Source organism: Hypoxylon trugodes (genome assembly GCF_022578975.1).
Source record: "Hypoxylon trugodes strain CBS 135444 unplaced genomic scaffold F4822scaffold_1, whole genome shotgun sequence".
NCBI lineage: Eukaryota > Fungi > Ascomycota > Sordariomycetes > Xylariales > Hypoxylaceae > Hypoxylon > Hypoxylon trugodes.
This window is the reverse complement of record NW_026250016.1, coordinates 2,770,576-2,784,328: the sequence shown is the minus strand read 5'-3', so window position 1 is coordinate 2,784,328 and position 13,753 is coordinate 2,770,576. Positions and strand designations below refer to the sequence as shown.

At 48.4% G+C, this 13,753-nt stretch overlaps 1 protein-coding gene across 1 annotated transcript; it reads left to right on the top strand.

The window, feature by feature from the left end:
* Window positions 1-10,870: 10,870 nt before the first annotated feature.
* Window positions 10,871-13,514, top strand: F4822DRAFT_435777 (uncharacterized protein; the record flags this gene model as incomplete). The annotated part of the gene is made up of 2 exons (XM_051462236.1): window positions 10,871-11,260; window positions 11,337-13,514. 2 exons carry the CDS (start codon window positions 10,871-10,873, stop codon window positions 13,512-13,514), a joined length of 2,568 nt encoding a protein of 855 aa, XP_051319660.1.
* Window positions 13,515-13,753: the final 239 nt, after the last annotated feature.

Below are 13,753 nucleotides of genomic sequence, written 5' to 3'. Positions count from 1 at the left end.
ATCTTCCCCCCCTTTCCCCAAAATTGGGTCTATACTCCTCCCTCTACTTCGATATTTTACATAAGCTTAACATTAACATATTCATCTCACCGTTCCTATAGAAAATAGAAAAAATGCGGCCCAATTTCGAGAAAAAATCTACTATGCCTCATGACCATATGGTACATACTACCAATTTTTTATGAGTTTTGGAACCTATGATGACTGATGTTACATAGCTCCTGTTCCTGAGTGACCATTTGTCTTAAGCAAACACTCTAGACGCAGGTATTTATCCCACTCCGCTATTATGATGTCTTTTACTATGGAAGCTTTTAACGAAAACTATATCAAACCTATAATGCAAGGACGCCGCGCCGTTCCATTGTCTAAACAGAGCTTCTAATTCAGGCTAATTGCTATACTGACGTAGTATGGGTCTCGGGGGCCCTTACTCCAAGGGGGAGCCGCTCATCGCTTCCATACCGCTGGCAAGTCGAAACGATCCCATCTTAAAATAAGCTATTTTCAGGGTCGCGTGCGTGTGCAATTTGAAGCCCGAGGGGGTCCCGAGGAAATGCTTCACAAGAAAAAAAAAATGCTGTTTGAAGGCACCTGGCATATTGAGACATGTGGCATCCGAAGACTCGAAGGATTGAATGCAGAATATTCTGGGCGTGGGTGTTCCTGTTTCTATGAGTAATAATTATCTATTTGGTGATGGGTATACTCGTTGGAGATTTCAATCGAGCGCGGAGTGTTGGTAAGATTAAACGACCAAAAGAGAATTACAACTTTTAGAACGACACCACATAGACAGTAAGTAGTATAACATTCTACAATTGGTATAGGTAATCTATTAGGCATGTAAAGCGCTTTCTTGTCATCAATATTCTGCTTCTCGGCTACTTTTGCGATTTTTTAATGGCGCGCCTAGGGAAAAATGCGATGTGGGAAAATAAAAGCTGTCAGAAAATTGCCAAGACCTGTGATACTGGCCATTTAAGCATCATCACAAACAGACGACAGCGTAACATTATAACACGTCTATTGGTGTGAAGTTACACTATATTGGGAGGCTGAGTTGTCCGGGTTCGCCACCCATAACTAATCAATCTTAGAATAGTATATCATATCTAAGTATACTCTTCAAATCCTACACTCCAGATTGAAACGGTGTATATGCCGAGAGTCAGTATTTTCCAATGAACATGTTACCATTACTCATGGCCACCTCGGTCTAATTAACACGATAGCAATACAGATTCCTCGGGGTATATCCTCTATTCTGCGCGGATAGGCTGTTAAGTCGGGGAACCCTCTACACCGACTATTGCTTCCCTCCCTTCTACTATATGCTGCAGTGTAGGGGTTCTTGCATTCGGCTCGGTGTATGTACAGCGAATAAAAGCCAACCGGATCAGCCGCGACCTGTTCTCTATTCGCTAATCTATCCTCGAGGTCTCTTGCCGCGGTCGCGCTAAGGGGGGGTCCCGTTGCCCTGAACCAGCCCGAATGACCGATTCTCTGCAGCGTTAGGCCTCCCTTCCCCGTAAAAAGTTTGTGATATCTGATATGGTATATGTCGAGTTCATCCTAGTCATGATGACGATTTTCTCATCGTGCGGGCATCAATGGTAGATCGGGTAGATGTCAACTTCAAAGCTAAGAAGAGGGAAAAAAAAAAAGTCGGTCTAGATAAGGCCCCTTAGCGATGGCTAGCACAGTGGCATGTTATTTCGGGGTAGGTCGAAGACGATTGGCCGTGAAAATAGGCTTCTCGCAGCGCCGTTACTTGCCGTGATCTGCACTAATTCCTTAGTGTATCCGTGTTGCGCTGTTGTCACGGCAAGAGTCAGCAAGTATAATCGCCTTCCAATCTAAGACACACATAGGCTAGGGGGGAACTCGACGTACGTATACGCTATTGTTGCCGTTCCATCGCACTGGGGCCGCTTACTCTCGACAATGAGAGGCCCATAGACCGGCTCGCCTCACGCTTCGCCCTGCATGATCCTCTCCTTTTCTTTTTTTGGAACTCGCCCCGACGCACTGAGATAGAGCTTCGGCTTTCCGTATAGCTCGCCGATGCGTGTTTTGAAAGGCTACCCACGGAATATTATACCGGCTAACGGCGCTTGGTAACAACATGATCTCTGTTCCACCCCTACCCCATGTTTCTGCCCTCCCGAGGCGCCTAATTTGAGGGGGATGTAGCTGTGAACTTAGCACGAAGTATCGTCTATGTACCAACTCGTGGTGTGCTGTTGTCATCCACCGGAAATGAGGTCTATGATAGTCGATACACATGTGCTAGCGACCTTCACCATTGTCGTTTCTTGTTTTTGTGATTTTTGTTGACTGCGAAAGTGGCACGGGTAGCTGCGTAGAAATCGGGTTGGGATTCGGGCCTGCTAAAGTAAGTTTAGGGTGTGGAAAACTATTTCGAATGGTTCGAAGCCTCAACGAGCTGCTACGTGATAGGTACGCCCTGTGGGAATACGTGGTCATATGGTCGATGACCCAAGCTCACCGTCGAATGGATCATATCATAAGGATTATCGGGCATATCTAGAGGATTATAACATCCAAGTGGTACAACTAGTAGGGGAGAGGGGTTTTCCGATCTCGTCACGCGCAGCGGTATTGGAATCTGTCAGCGAGACCGCGATTGGGTACTCGAGGGGTACGACCAGTTATATGGCGGGATGACTCCTCCAGATCGCAGAAGCTAACTAGCATCGTCGGATAAGGGGGTAGGCATCGTGTCAGCTTGTCACAAAGGCGCGCCATTCGCTCTTATGTACGGGAACGCTTACCAGACCGAGGGAGGAGCGGCAGTGCCCCCCACGATTATATTACCCGATCTTAGCCTGGCAGATGCCCCCGCGCCAGGTATTGGTCTTCTGAGCTCGTGAGTGGGCTGGGCCAGATGCAAAACGCATGTTCCAGGGTCAAATCCAAGATCCGGAGGGGTTGCAATATGCACAGTTGCTTCTTGAATGTGGCGCCGGGTGGTTCCGAGTTGCAGGAAACAGGCACTTGGGGGTCAGCTACCCACAAACAAGATACAAGCAACATGACCACCTCGATGGCCGTGGCCGCATAGGTGGCTACCAGGTTGCTGGAAATCGAGAATTATACAAGGTAGGGCGGCCCGCATCTGCAGTAAGCTCAATGAGGAAGTAAAGACGTCAGGGCAGTCAAGAGGTGTGGCAAAGGATCTAGCTCAACGGTTTCTAATTGGGGATAGGTCCATGCCTGAAGGGATGGGAGTGAGGGAAGGATGATGAGGCACCCATCCAGCACTTATCCATTGTTGGCCCTGGACAGAGGGCAGCTGACTGGCAATCTTGAGAACTTACAGATAGTTCCAATGTCAAAAGACAGCGAATCGTGATCGGGTCAACAGAAATACCAATGAAATTGCGATTCCAAACAAATTCCGCACATAAACCATGGGACAAAAAAAGGGGAAAAGATCGTGATGCCCAAGCTAACCAAAATATTGGAGGATATGGTTTTTTTGAGTTGGAACTTACATGGATTTTCATAAAATCTACATCTTGTGGACCGGATGTACCTTCTGGGGCTACTTCAGGATCAGTTCATTCCTGCGTCCCCCATACATCCCCACGATTTCAAGGGGAAGGTACACAAGTATAGATACTTACACTCTCGGGATCATTAATTTCACAAATGTACATACCGAGTAGACAGGTACATAAATGCACTATTTGTGGCTTGGAGGACTTTTGTCCCGTACATCATGTACGTTGAGGGAGATATCCCCAATAGAATTCCTAACCGGACGCCACACCGGCTGCCACATCGGGCTGGGATCCTTGCCGGTGAAGATCTACGTAGATTGTAGATTTGCCAAAGCTCAGCCTTAAGTACATGGGTGTCGAATAACACATAGAGGGAGGCAAAAGTCTCGGCACAGATATTGCTGTTAGCGCATAAGGTTATGTACCCCTAGTGGTCTAAAACCGGAGCTACGCATCAATAGTAGGCGGCAGCCACCCGCGGACAAACTCAACTATGACGAATCGTGTCGGAAAGAAGTACACCCATTCGTATGGCTAACTTGTGCAAGATCATTGTACCTTTCCTGCATACATAAAGTATATTATGTATGCATTCTGGTTTCAGGGAATAAACCAGGCTAGAGCGAGTGAGTTTTCAGGGCAACTGCACCCCTGAAAGTCACTTGGGGAAGGAGTTGAGCCCCTTTTTGGAGAATCTAGATAAAAATATTAGTAATAAATCTCCCAAACTAAAAGGAACACCTCTGCTGATTGGCCTAGTCCATATTTGACCCTGGCATGGGCTGGACTTCTTCTCCCACACACCTGGGCAGTTGATGGATTTTTTTTTATATACGTGGACATTCATTTCTCGGGTACCTCGGTACTACCCGAGTCATCAACCATTGATGACGGCCGTATAGGCCAGGCGGGTACCTAGGTACCTTGGGAAAAGCGCAAACCTGATATCTTTGACCCCTTATGTGTGTATATCCAGTCGGGAAGACATGCGGGCCGCCATCAATGCGGTTCTTGCTCACGGTCATCATCTCGTCCAATCTTGTTCCTTTTCACCTTTTCCTCCAACCTTGGAGCCAATGAGGACGTGCGTGAGGCAGCATCTTCTCGTTCAATCATCTCTAACGATGGAAGTCATGCTGAGGAGCATCATGCAACCGTCTCGTCCAGATTCGGCTTTGTGTGCAAAGGGTGTCCCGTGTCCCCCTTTAGCAGCACGTAAAATGCCGCTGGCTGCCAAATTCCTCGTTACTCATGAGCCCAACATTCGCACACGAGATTTGACCACCATACAATCGACCTCATGACGATATTTCCCTTCTCCACCTTCCTCTCGTTCATATGCAGCACTAAAGCCTGAAAATCCTTTGAGAGAATTTTGACGGCAATCAGGTTTAGGCGTCCGTATCTCCGATACACGTGGATCGGCATCTCTTATGGGGGGGAGAACGAGGTAATTTTATTCCTGCAGGACATCGCCACTAACGGGCCTCTAGACGGAGGCGGCGATAGTGCGGTAGAGGTGCGGCGAGGGTATGACACAGCGGCATCTGCATTCGAAGCATACTCCGTGCCAATCCCCAACTGCAAGCCCGCCCTAAACCTGGAGATACATCTTCCCGCGCCAGGGAGAAGTTGTTGGCAGGGTTGGTATTACCCGCATATCTGCTCATGCCTTGCGTCTGCTAACTAGTGGCGGTTATTCTTAGGTTATGAATAAAAACCTGGTTGACGAGGGCTTGCTCCCCTCCGCCACCGAATAGCAGAGTGCGTTTCCTTCTTTCCTCCTCTTCACTGGAAGGCTTGCAGCTTTGCCTGAAAATAAAAAGAGCTCACTGCGGTAGTGCTTGCAGTAGTAACTGCATGACACCCAAAGGACAAGCGTCTGGAGACGTCATCTCAGCCCATTCAGCCCAGGAAGTCCGTAAGGTTGGAGAGGCTCATCTATGCAATGTTGCCGGGCAGCATTATCACCAATGACGTGGACAGCGATGCCGCCTAAATCTGATAAAATGACTCCAGTTTTTTTCCTGGGAGCTGACTTCATGGTGCCTGAATGCATCTGCTACCTTCAATAGTTAGAAGGAATTGGGTCTGTATTCCCCGCAAACGCTTCAATTTCGACGCAGCAAACGGTGCAATAGTTTTGTGCCAAGTTGCCCCAGACAGGCAGTCTCAGCCTTGTGAGACACGACCGCTGCCGCTCTTTGTCCACCTGAACATGCAGGGATGTCTGACAAGACGTGCCAAGCGGGACGAATCTGCGTTCCAGCTGCAGAACATATGTTGTGGCATAGACTTATCGAGAAGTGTAGCCGAAGCGTCCCATGGAGCGGACCGCGTCTGCGCTCTCCCAAAAGCTGCGAGTCATGGATGCTTTGTCCAACCCACGCGGTAGAATTGATTCAATCACCAGCGCCGCCCGCAGTCTTTACCCCTCGGTGTGGATGGCCAATGCTGGCAAATTTGGTACTGTGCGGTACATACGTACCTCCGTGAGCTATCACACGGGTTTTGCAGCCGCACTCTCCGAAGTTACAAGTCAGCGTACCAACTCGGACTGCATCTGTACCCAACAACTGATGGCCGGCGGGAAATAGTATTCTCAATGGTGAGGGACGCTATATACCCGCCGATTTGATATGATACTATGATAGCATGACACCAAGGGGCCAGGGGGGGTGGGGGCGCTACTGATTATCCTTGTCATGACAACCTTACCAATACCTCGCTGCCATTTGCCGGTGGCTTGCTGTAGGCTGCTGTATGACACGTTGCGAAGTTGGAATGCATGGCAGAGAACGAGAAGCGCGGAAATTGCAGAATTCAGGAATTAGGACCCAGAACATACTTAGCAAAAGAGAGGAGGTTCCAACTACCTCGGCGGACGGATACCACACTTATTATTACACGGACTCGGAGCCGAACTCCGCAAATGGAAAGCTGGTGGACATGGGCAACATGGGATTTTGGTCGGCAGGCATTGTTGTCGATTTTTTTTCTCTCAAAATCTTACTGCATGAAAGATGGTATCCACTTCCAGACCGGTCGCCAGGTTTGGATCTTATCGTGCCTTATCGAGTGAGTCGGTCAGGAGTCAAGCCAATCAGAATCGATGCCAAGACATGCTGACCCAGCTTTGGAAGACTTCGGGACAGACAAGCGAGATGCAGGGAAGCTGAGGTGCAGAAAAGAGCTCTCTGGTGGGATGTCTATTCCGTCCGGTTGAAATCGATATGTCCAGGCTCGTGAAAGCGACCAAGAATGGGAGGAGAAGACGATGGGATTGGCGATCTGGGGCTGGATGAATAAAGAGATGCCGAAGTTGTGTGAGAGGCGGTCGGGCGACGACAACGGTCCATCTGCCGTTCCGGTTTCCGTCTTAAAGGCATCCTCTTCATTTCCTATTTCCTCCTCACCCCTCCCTCCTCCCATTTCCCAATTCCAAATCGGGCTTATGAGCAAATTCGTGCCGGATGGGAAAGGGGAGAGAGGGATAAAAAGTACCTACCTTTCAGGGGGTAGCGAGACCAGAGCCATACGTGCAGAGTGGCAATGAAAGTGGAAGCAAGAGCAAGTGCTCCTGATGAAGCTTTCGACTATGACATATGGTGTTGTTTTTCTTCTTTTCCGAGACAGACAGAATTCCATTTACCTGTCTCGTTTTTTTCCCTCGCTCATATCCTTTCCTAATACAGTAATCTAGGAAGGCTACATACCATGCAGTCGGACGGTGCGAAGGTACCTGCTACCATTGAAGGTTAGCAAGATGCAGATATTATTATATCTGAATTATTCCCCCGGGCTTTCTCTCAACGGAGACTGCATCAATCGAGCAAGTGCTCTTACGTACAACTGTACAATAGTTGCGACTCTATCCGGATTAAGCCGGGACAGTTGGCTCGCATCCATCATGTTAAGCTTTACTGGCCATCAAGCATCAGATGATCGAATTGATCAGCTCTCGTCTACTTGAGTAGCTACGACCCTATGATGTCCCGTGGAATAGGGGGAAAGGGGGGTTACTCGGAGTAGTACACGCTGCTCTACATGTACGCATGTATGTTATGTACATGTGAGAGGTAGGTTCGGTATGTCAGGTATGTAATGCGTGTGTACATACATGCAATGCATACATTGTGTGCCCCGTGCTCTCTATGGGGGCGGCGGAAGTCTCGAAACAAGCATTTGAGGCAGATACCACCCATATACTTGCCCTATAGGTATTACTCTGTCAAACATACATACATCGAGGTGGTACGTACATGGTCGGAGGTAGCTAAGTAGCTACATCGCTACGTACATGTAGCTACTCCTCACCCTCCTGCCTCACCTATATGGACGTAACACAAGGTTATGTACGCAAAGGAGTACAAGAGTACATATGTACTTGGGCATGCCTGGCCTAATGATTAATTTTGGGATAAGTTGCGGCTGCTCGAGGATTTGTGACAGTTACACTGAAGGAAACAATGAAGCTCGTCACGAAGCACACTAAATCACTTAATGGATGGGTATAGAAAGCTTTTAAGCTCTCCTATAACCTAGTGACGCGTTGCTAATCTATATATTAGCGATCGTCCCATCTTCCCTTATCCACTCTGGTCCATGGTCCGTCGGCTCACACAAGGTTACAATTGTCAAAAAGGCTATTATCATCATCTCCCACAGGACAGGCGAGGTATCTATCTGGAACGCCATTTCCCTTTACCAGAGATTCGGGGGGTGGTTGTGTCAACTAAAAGTTCCTGCCTGTCTGGAGTTCATGTTATGGTCTTGTACAACCACAAGTTTATAATACCTACCCTGTCCGCTGCTCTTCCCCTCCATCCACAGAGTCCACAGCCACAGCACACGCACGCGCACGCGGAGGGTACACAAATACGTACGCCGACACACGGACCACCACACGAGTAACTACCAGCACGAGAATTTACCCCACCACACCTCTTTTTTTTTTTTTTTTTTTTTTTCTTCCTTGAAGAGAAAGCTCAGAGAGCCCACCATCAAGGAACAGCTTTTATTATTTTATTTATTTATTAGGCTAGGCCAAGAGCCGTCTAGAGTACCGCCCGCACCAACCAACCCCTGTTCGAATTAACAAGAACCCAAGACTTTCATGCATGCAGACGTGCCTCAATCACAACCCTCGAACCTCGCCAGGAGTACCAGAACTAAAAGCTAGATGCAAGGCGGTGAGAAAGGCTACAAGCCGTTTGGCTCTTTTGTGTAAGCCTCTCTGACAAACCACATATCCCTATTCGATATTGGTGTTGTAAGCTAGGGGGAAAGATTTTGGGCTCTCATGGCTTGCGTTTAATTCCCCTATTGTTTTTCATTGTTCCTTTCCGGTCCAGTTTTATGTCGACGCACGCATGTGTTAGTTGTTTCCATCGGCCCCCTAACAGTTACTTTGTGCCCAGGACAGCTCTATTGCCCGCTAGACAGCCCTAGCAGCCCTAGACGCCCTAGAGCAGTCTGGTATCGGATTCGTACCTGGTACCTCGACTTACACGAACGGAACCTGGAAAGAACTTCCCAGATACTCCTAGGTTAGGTCACAATTACAACTAAAAATCCTCCATCACTTCCCGTACCGGCGACTCCCACCGCGCGACTACCGACAGCTCATCATTGTCCTCTTCAACCTTCCCCATCAGCGTGCGTCGAGCAGCTCGGGTCTAGAAGCCCGTCTACCGTTCTATCTCCCACCATCATTCCTATCCTGTTCACACCACCTTTTTTTATTCCAACAAACCAACCTTTGTCCTTGTTGCTTGCTGTTGTATCTTCTGTATCTTTCTTCGATATCCCCATTCTCACGACACGAGTGAACTACGTACATACGTACATACATACGCTTAGATTTCATACGCGCCGTTTCCCCCGCCCTCCTCTAATTCCATTGTCCATCTTGTTGTTGTCGTCTACGGCGGGCCAGCACCGTCTTATTTCGAAACAGACCAGCACTAGCCGGCCCATGCTGGCTAGTTCTACTTCTGCTACCATTACCACTATTACTACTATTATTATTGCAATACCACTTCCAGTCTCTACCGGTCTATCGTTACAAGGATCTATTACCCTGGGTTCGGGTTACCTGATCTGAAATTTTTGGGAAAAGAAATCAAAGACAGGCACATTCCACCTTTTTCTGTACCTGTTGCTACCCTGCCCACCTATTCGGATACCTTGTCTACTTTTACATTTTCCATACCTCAGACTTCCTTCGTCGATTTTTTTTGTGCGACACTCTACATACAACAGTAGAGTTTCTCCGACTTTTTTCTATTACAACAACACCTCCTTTAACCAACTTATTTTATCTTATTCATTAAATATACGCTCGTTTGCAAAGACAAGAAAAAATTGTTATTTTTTCACATACACCGCCCTAAAGTCCCCCCCCCCCTCTCTCACCCCCGTCATAGCATATAGAGTTACCCACTTCGTTGTACCATACCCGTCTCTAAGATAGACAAGACAGACAGCTTAAGTCTATCTGTTCACACTACGCAGAGCCTAATAAGCCTGGCATCAAAGGGACCCCGCTGCTGCTGCTGCCAGCCAGCAAGCTACATACGTACATACATACATACACACCTATACCTTATACTTATACATAACTTCCACCTGTCTATCTATATTCATCCCCCCTGGCGCCGATCCTGGCTAGACCGAGCAGTGCCTCATCACCTGCTGCTCGCTCATAAGAACGGGAACAGGGTTAGGCCTTACCGCACATAGGCATACAAACACACATTGAGAGAAGAGGGAGAGTGAGAGTGAGAGTGAGAAAAGAAGAAGAAGGAAAATAAGAAAGAGGGAGTCCCTTGTTTTACCTTTTAGGTACGCTAGTCTCGAGTCAGTCTGCTCCAGAGTGTGGCTTTCGCCACTAACACCGTCTGGTGACCAGCCCCACCAGAACATGGACTCGGGATTCCACTAACTTGAGCCGAGCATAGAACACTTGACCTTGTCCTTGACCTTCATTTTCCTTGTTGATTTCTTGAAATCACTGTCGCCGGTAGTAGACCAAAGCAAAGCATCGCAGTCAGGCAGTCCCAGGCTCTTGCTGCTTGAAGCAATTGGGGGGTCGTGATCTCGTGCAGCTGCGGCAATGACCCAGTACGAGTACTGCTGTCACTAATATGTACGTCAAGCGCGCCCTGCAGCATGCAGTGCAATGCCTTTCGTCCCATTGTCCATTACATTATCCCGTTGTCCCATTGCCATTGACACTGCCAATTGCCAATTGCACATTTGCACATTTGCACATTTGCACAAGCTCTTATGAAGCCCGTGGATATCTATATGCTGATTTGCACGTTTCACAGACCAAGATGGCGGAAGTCATCATCAGCCCTCCCGACTCCCCGGCGGAGAGGGTGCGAGACGTTACTCAGTACCTCTACCCGGATCTATTGCTGCTGGCCTTTATCGTCATCGGCGCGACACATTCGGTTTACAACGCTATGCGAAAAGAGGATGTTGTAATCCCTACAGTTCGAGGTCCCGGCGGCAAGCCACTGCCTGTTACTAAGAGACGAAGATCCGACGATGATACACCGGAGCCGGACGAGTTTACTCCCCACGCTCGGAGATTTTTCCAATATTCCATGATTTTAGCGACGTTGACATTTCTTGGTGCTGGTGCCGCAATTGCTGCTCGAGCTCTGATCCACAGGAGCGCGGACGGTGAACATGGGTGGTGGTGCGGCGAACCCAAGACCGTAAGCAATTCAACCCCAAAATCACATTCTAACTTCATTTTCGTATGCAATTGACTAATCATTTAAACAAATCTAGGTCTTTGTTCTTGGATCGGCCTTTCTTTATGTCTATTTGACCTTGACTATGTTCGATTGGAAAAGTAGCCCAAGTCTGGTCCACATTCTTACCTGGAGCTTTGCGCTTTGTGGTGAAATAATCATCTTTGTTTGCGATGCTATCGTACTGTCTCGTCCTCACAAGGTCATGACTAATCTCAATCGCGATAAGTATGTGATTGTTGATGAGCTGAACAAATGGGACATCATCGACCTCGGTCTCGACGTGGCGAGAATCGCTACCTTAACCGGCATGATCGTAGTCTATTCTACAATTGTCCTTTTGCGAAGACGGGCCGATCTAGAAAAGTATGAGCAGGGAGAAGAATACGACTACGAAGCCGACGAATCCACCCCGCTACTCAATGGCGGGTTGAACGGCTACCATGCAAATGGTCATTCCTCCCATCCAGGCCTGAACGGCACCGCCAATGGTAACGCCAATGGCTCTGCCGATTCGAGCCACCCCATGGTAGATGAGGATGCAGGATTCTACCGGCCAGAAAAGCTACCTCACACTACCTGGTTCGAGTATCTCCGTGGTTATTCCGTGTTTTTCCCGTACATGTGGCCCAATAAGCAATTGCGCTTACAAGTCATTGTCGTGATTTGCTTTCTACTTCTAGCTCTCCAGCGATGGGTGAACATCATGGTACCTTACCAGATCGGTATTGTCACGAACCAACTCTCCGGGGACGATCTTGAGGAAGGCGAGGCGCGTATGATGCCTTGGGTCTCGCTAGGGCTCCTCATTCTGTATAAGCTACTGCAGGGGCCGTCGGGACTTTTAGGATCACTTAGGTCTCTGCTGTGGATCCCTGTCTCCCAGCACACATACCGAGCTCTCACCACGTCGGCCTTTGAACACGTGCATTCTTTGAGTCTCGATTTCCACCTAGGCAAGAGGACCGGAGAGGTCTTGTCTGCCCTTAACAAGGGCTCCTCAGTCAACGCTTTTCTCGAGCAGGTCACCTTCCAAGTTTTCCCTATGCTCATTGACTTGTTTGTGGCTATCAGCTACTTCTACGTCAGATTCGATGCTGTGTATGCGGTCATAGTATGTTCAATCACATTCTATTATTTGTTTTTGACAATCAGAATGGCATCCAAGACAGCGGATCAAAGACGAGCAATGTCCAATGCAGACAGGGAAGAAGAGGCTGTCAAGAACGACTCCATTATCTCGTACGAGACGGTCAAGTACTTCAATGCCGAGGATTTCGAATTCAACCGGTACAGGGAGGCTATACAGAATTTCCAAGTTGCCGAGGCCAGAGTCACGTGGAGCATAAGCACCATGAACATCTGCCAATCGTTGGTCTTCATGATAGGGATGCTAGTGGCCATGATGCTCGGTGCGTACCAGGTCACAATGGGTAACCGAAAGGTGGGAGATTTTGTCACCTTGATGACATACCTAGGCCAGTTGCAGGGTCCACTCAATTTCTTCGGCACTTTCTATCGTACCGTCCAGCAAGCTATGATTTCCGGGGAGCGTCTCTTGGAACTCTTCAAGCAGCGCCCCACAGTTGTTGACCGCCCCGGAGCTCTCAATGTTACCTCGTGTGATGGTCGTGTCGAATTTTCTAAGGTCAAATTCGCATACGATAAGAGAAAACCTGCACTGAGAAATCTTACCTTTACATGTGAGCCTGGTACAACGACAGCCCTAGTTGGTGAGTCGGGTGGTGGCAAGTCGACCCTCTTCCGATTGATGTACCGCTATTTCAACTGCCAAGAGGGTAACATCAAGATTGATGGTCGCGATATCAAGGATGTGACTATCGATTCTGTTCGACGCTACATAGGTGTAGTGCCTCAGGATACAGTCCTGTTTAACGATACCCTTTTGTATAATCTGAGATATGCCAACCAGAATGCGACGGATGAGGATATTATCGCCGCATGTCAGGCTGCTAGTATTCACGACAGGATCATGTCTTTCCCTGACGGCTACTTGACTAAGGTTGGCGAGCGTGGTCTACGCTTGAGCGGCGGTGAGAAGCAGAGAGTCGCAATCGCGCGAACGCTACTCAAGAACCCGAAGATAATCATGTTAGATGAGGCAACTTCGGCACTTGACAGCCACACGGAGCAACAGATCCAGTCCCGACTCGCCACCATTGGTCGTGGCCGCACATTGCTTATCATTGCGTAAGTTTTTCTTTCATATGCGTACGGCGTTGTAACGACCGATTTAACTGATCCCTTTTAGGCACCGTCTTTCAACAATAACCCATGCAGACCAGATCCTTGTTCTTCACCAAGGAACCATAGTCGAGAAGGGAACTCACGAGAAATTACTCGAACAGAATGGCCGATACGCATCTATGTGGAATCGTCAAGCAAAAGCCGAAAAGGCAGCCGAGGATGCGCGTAATGCAACCCGTAAGGCCG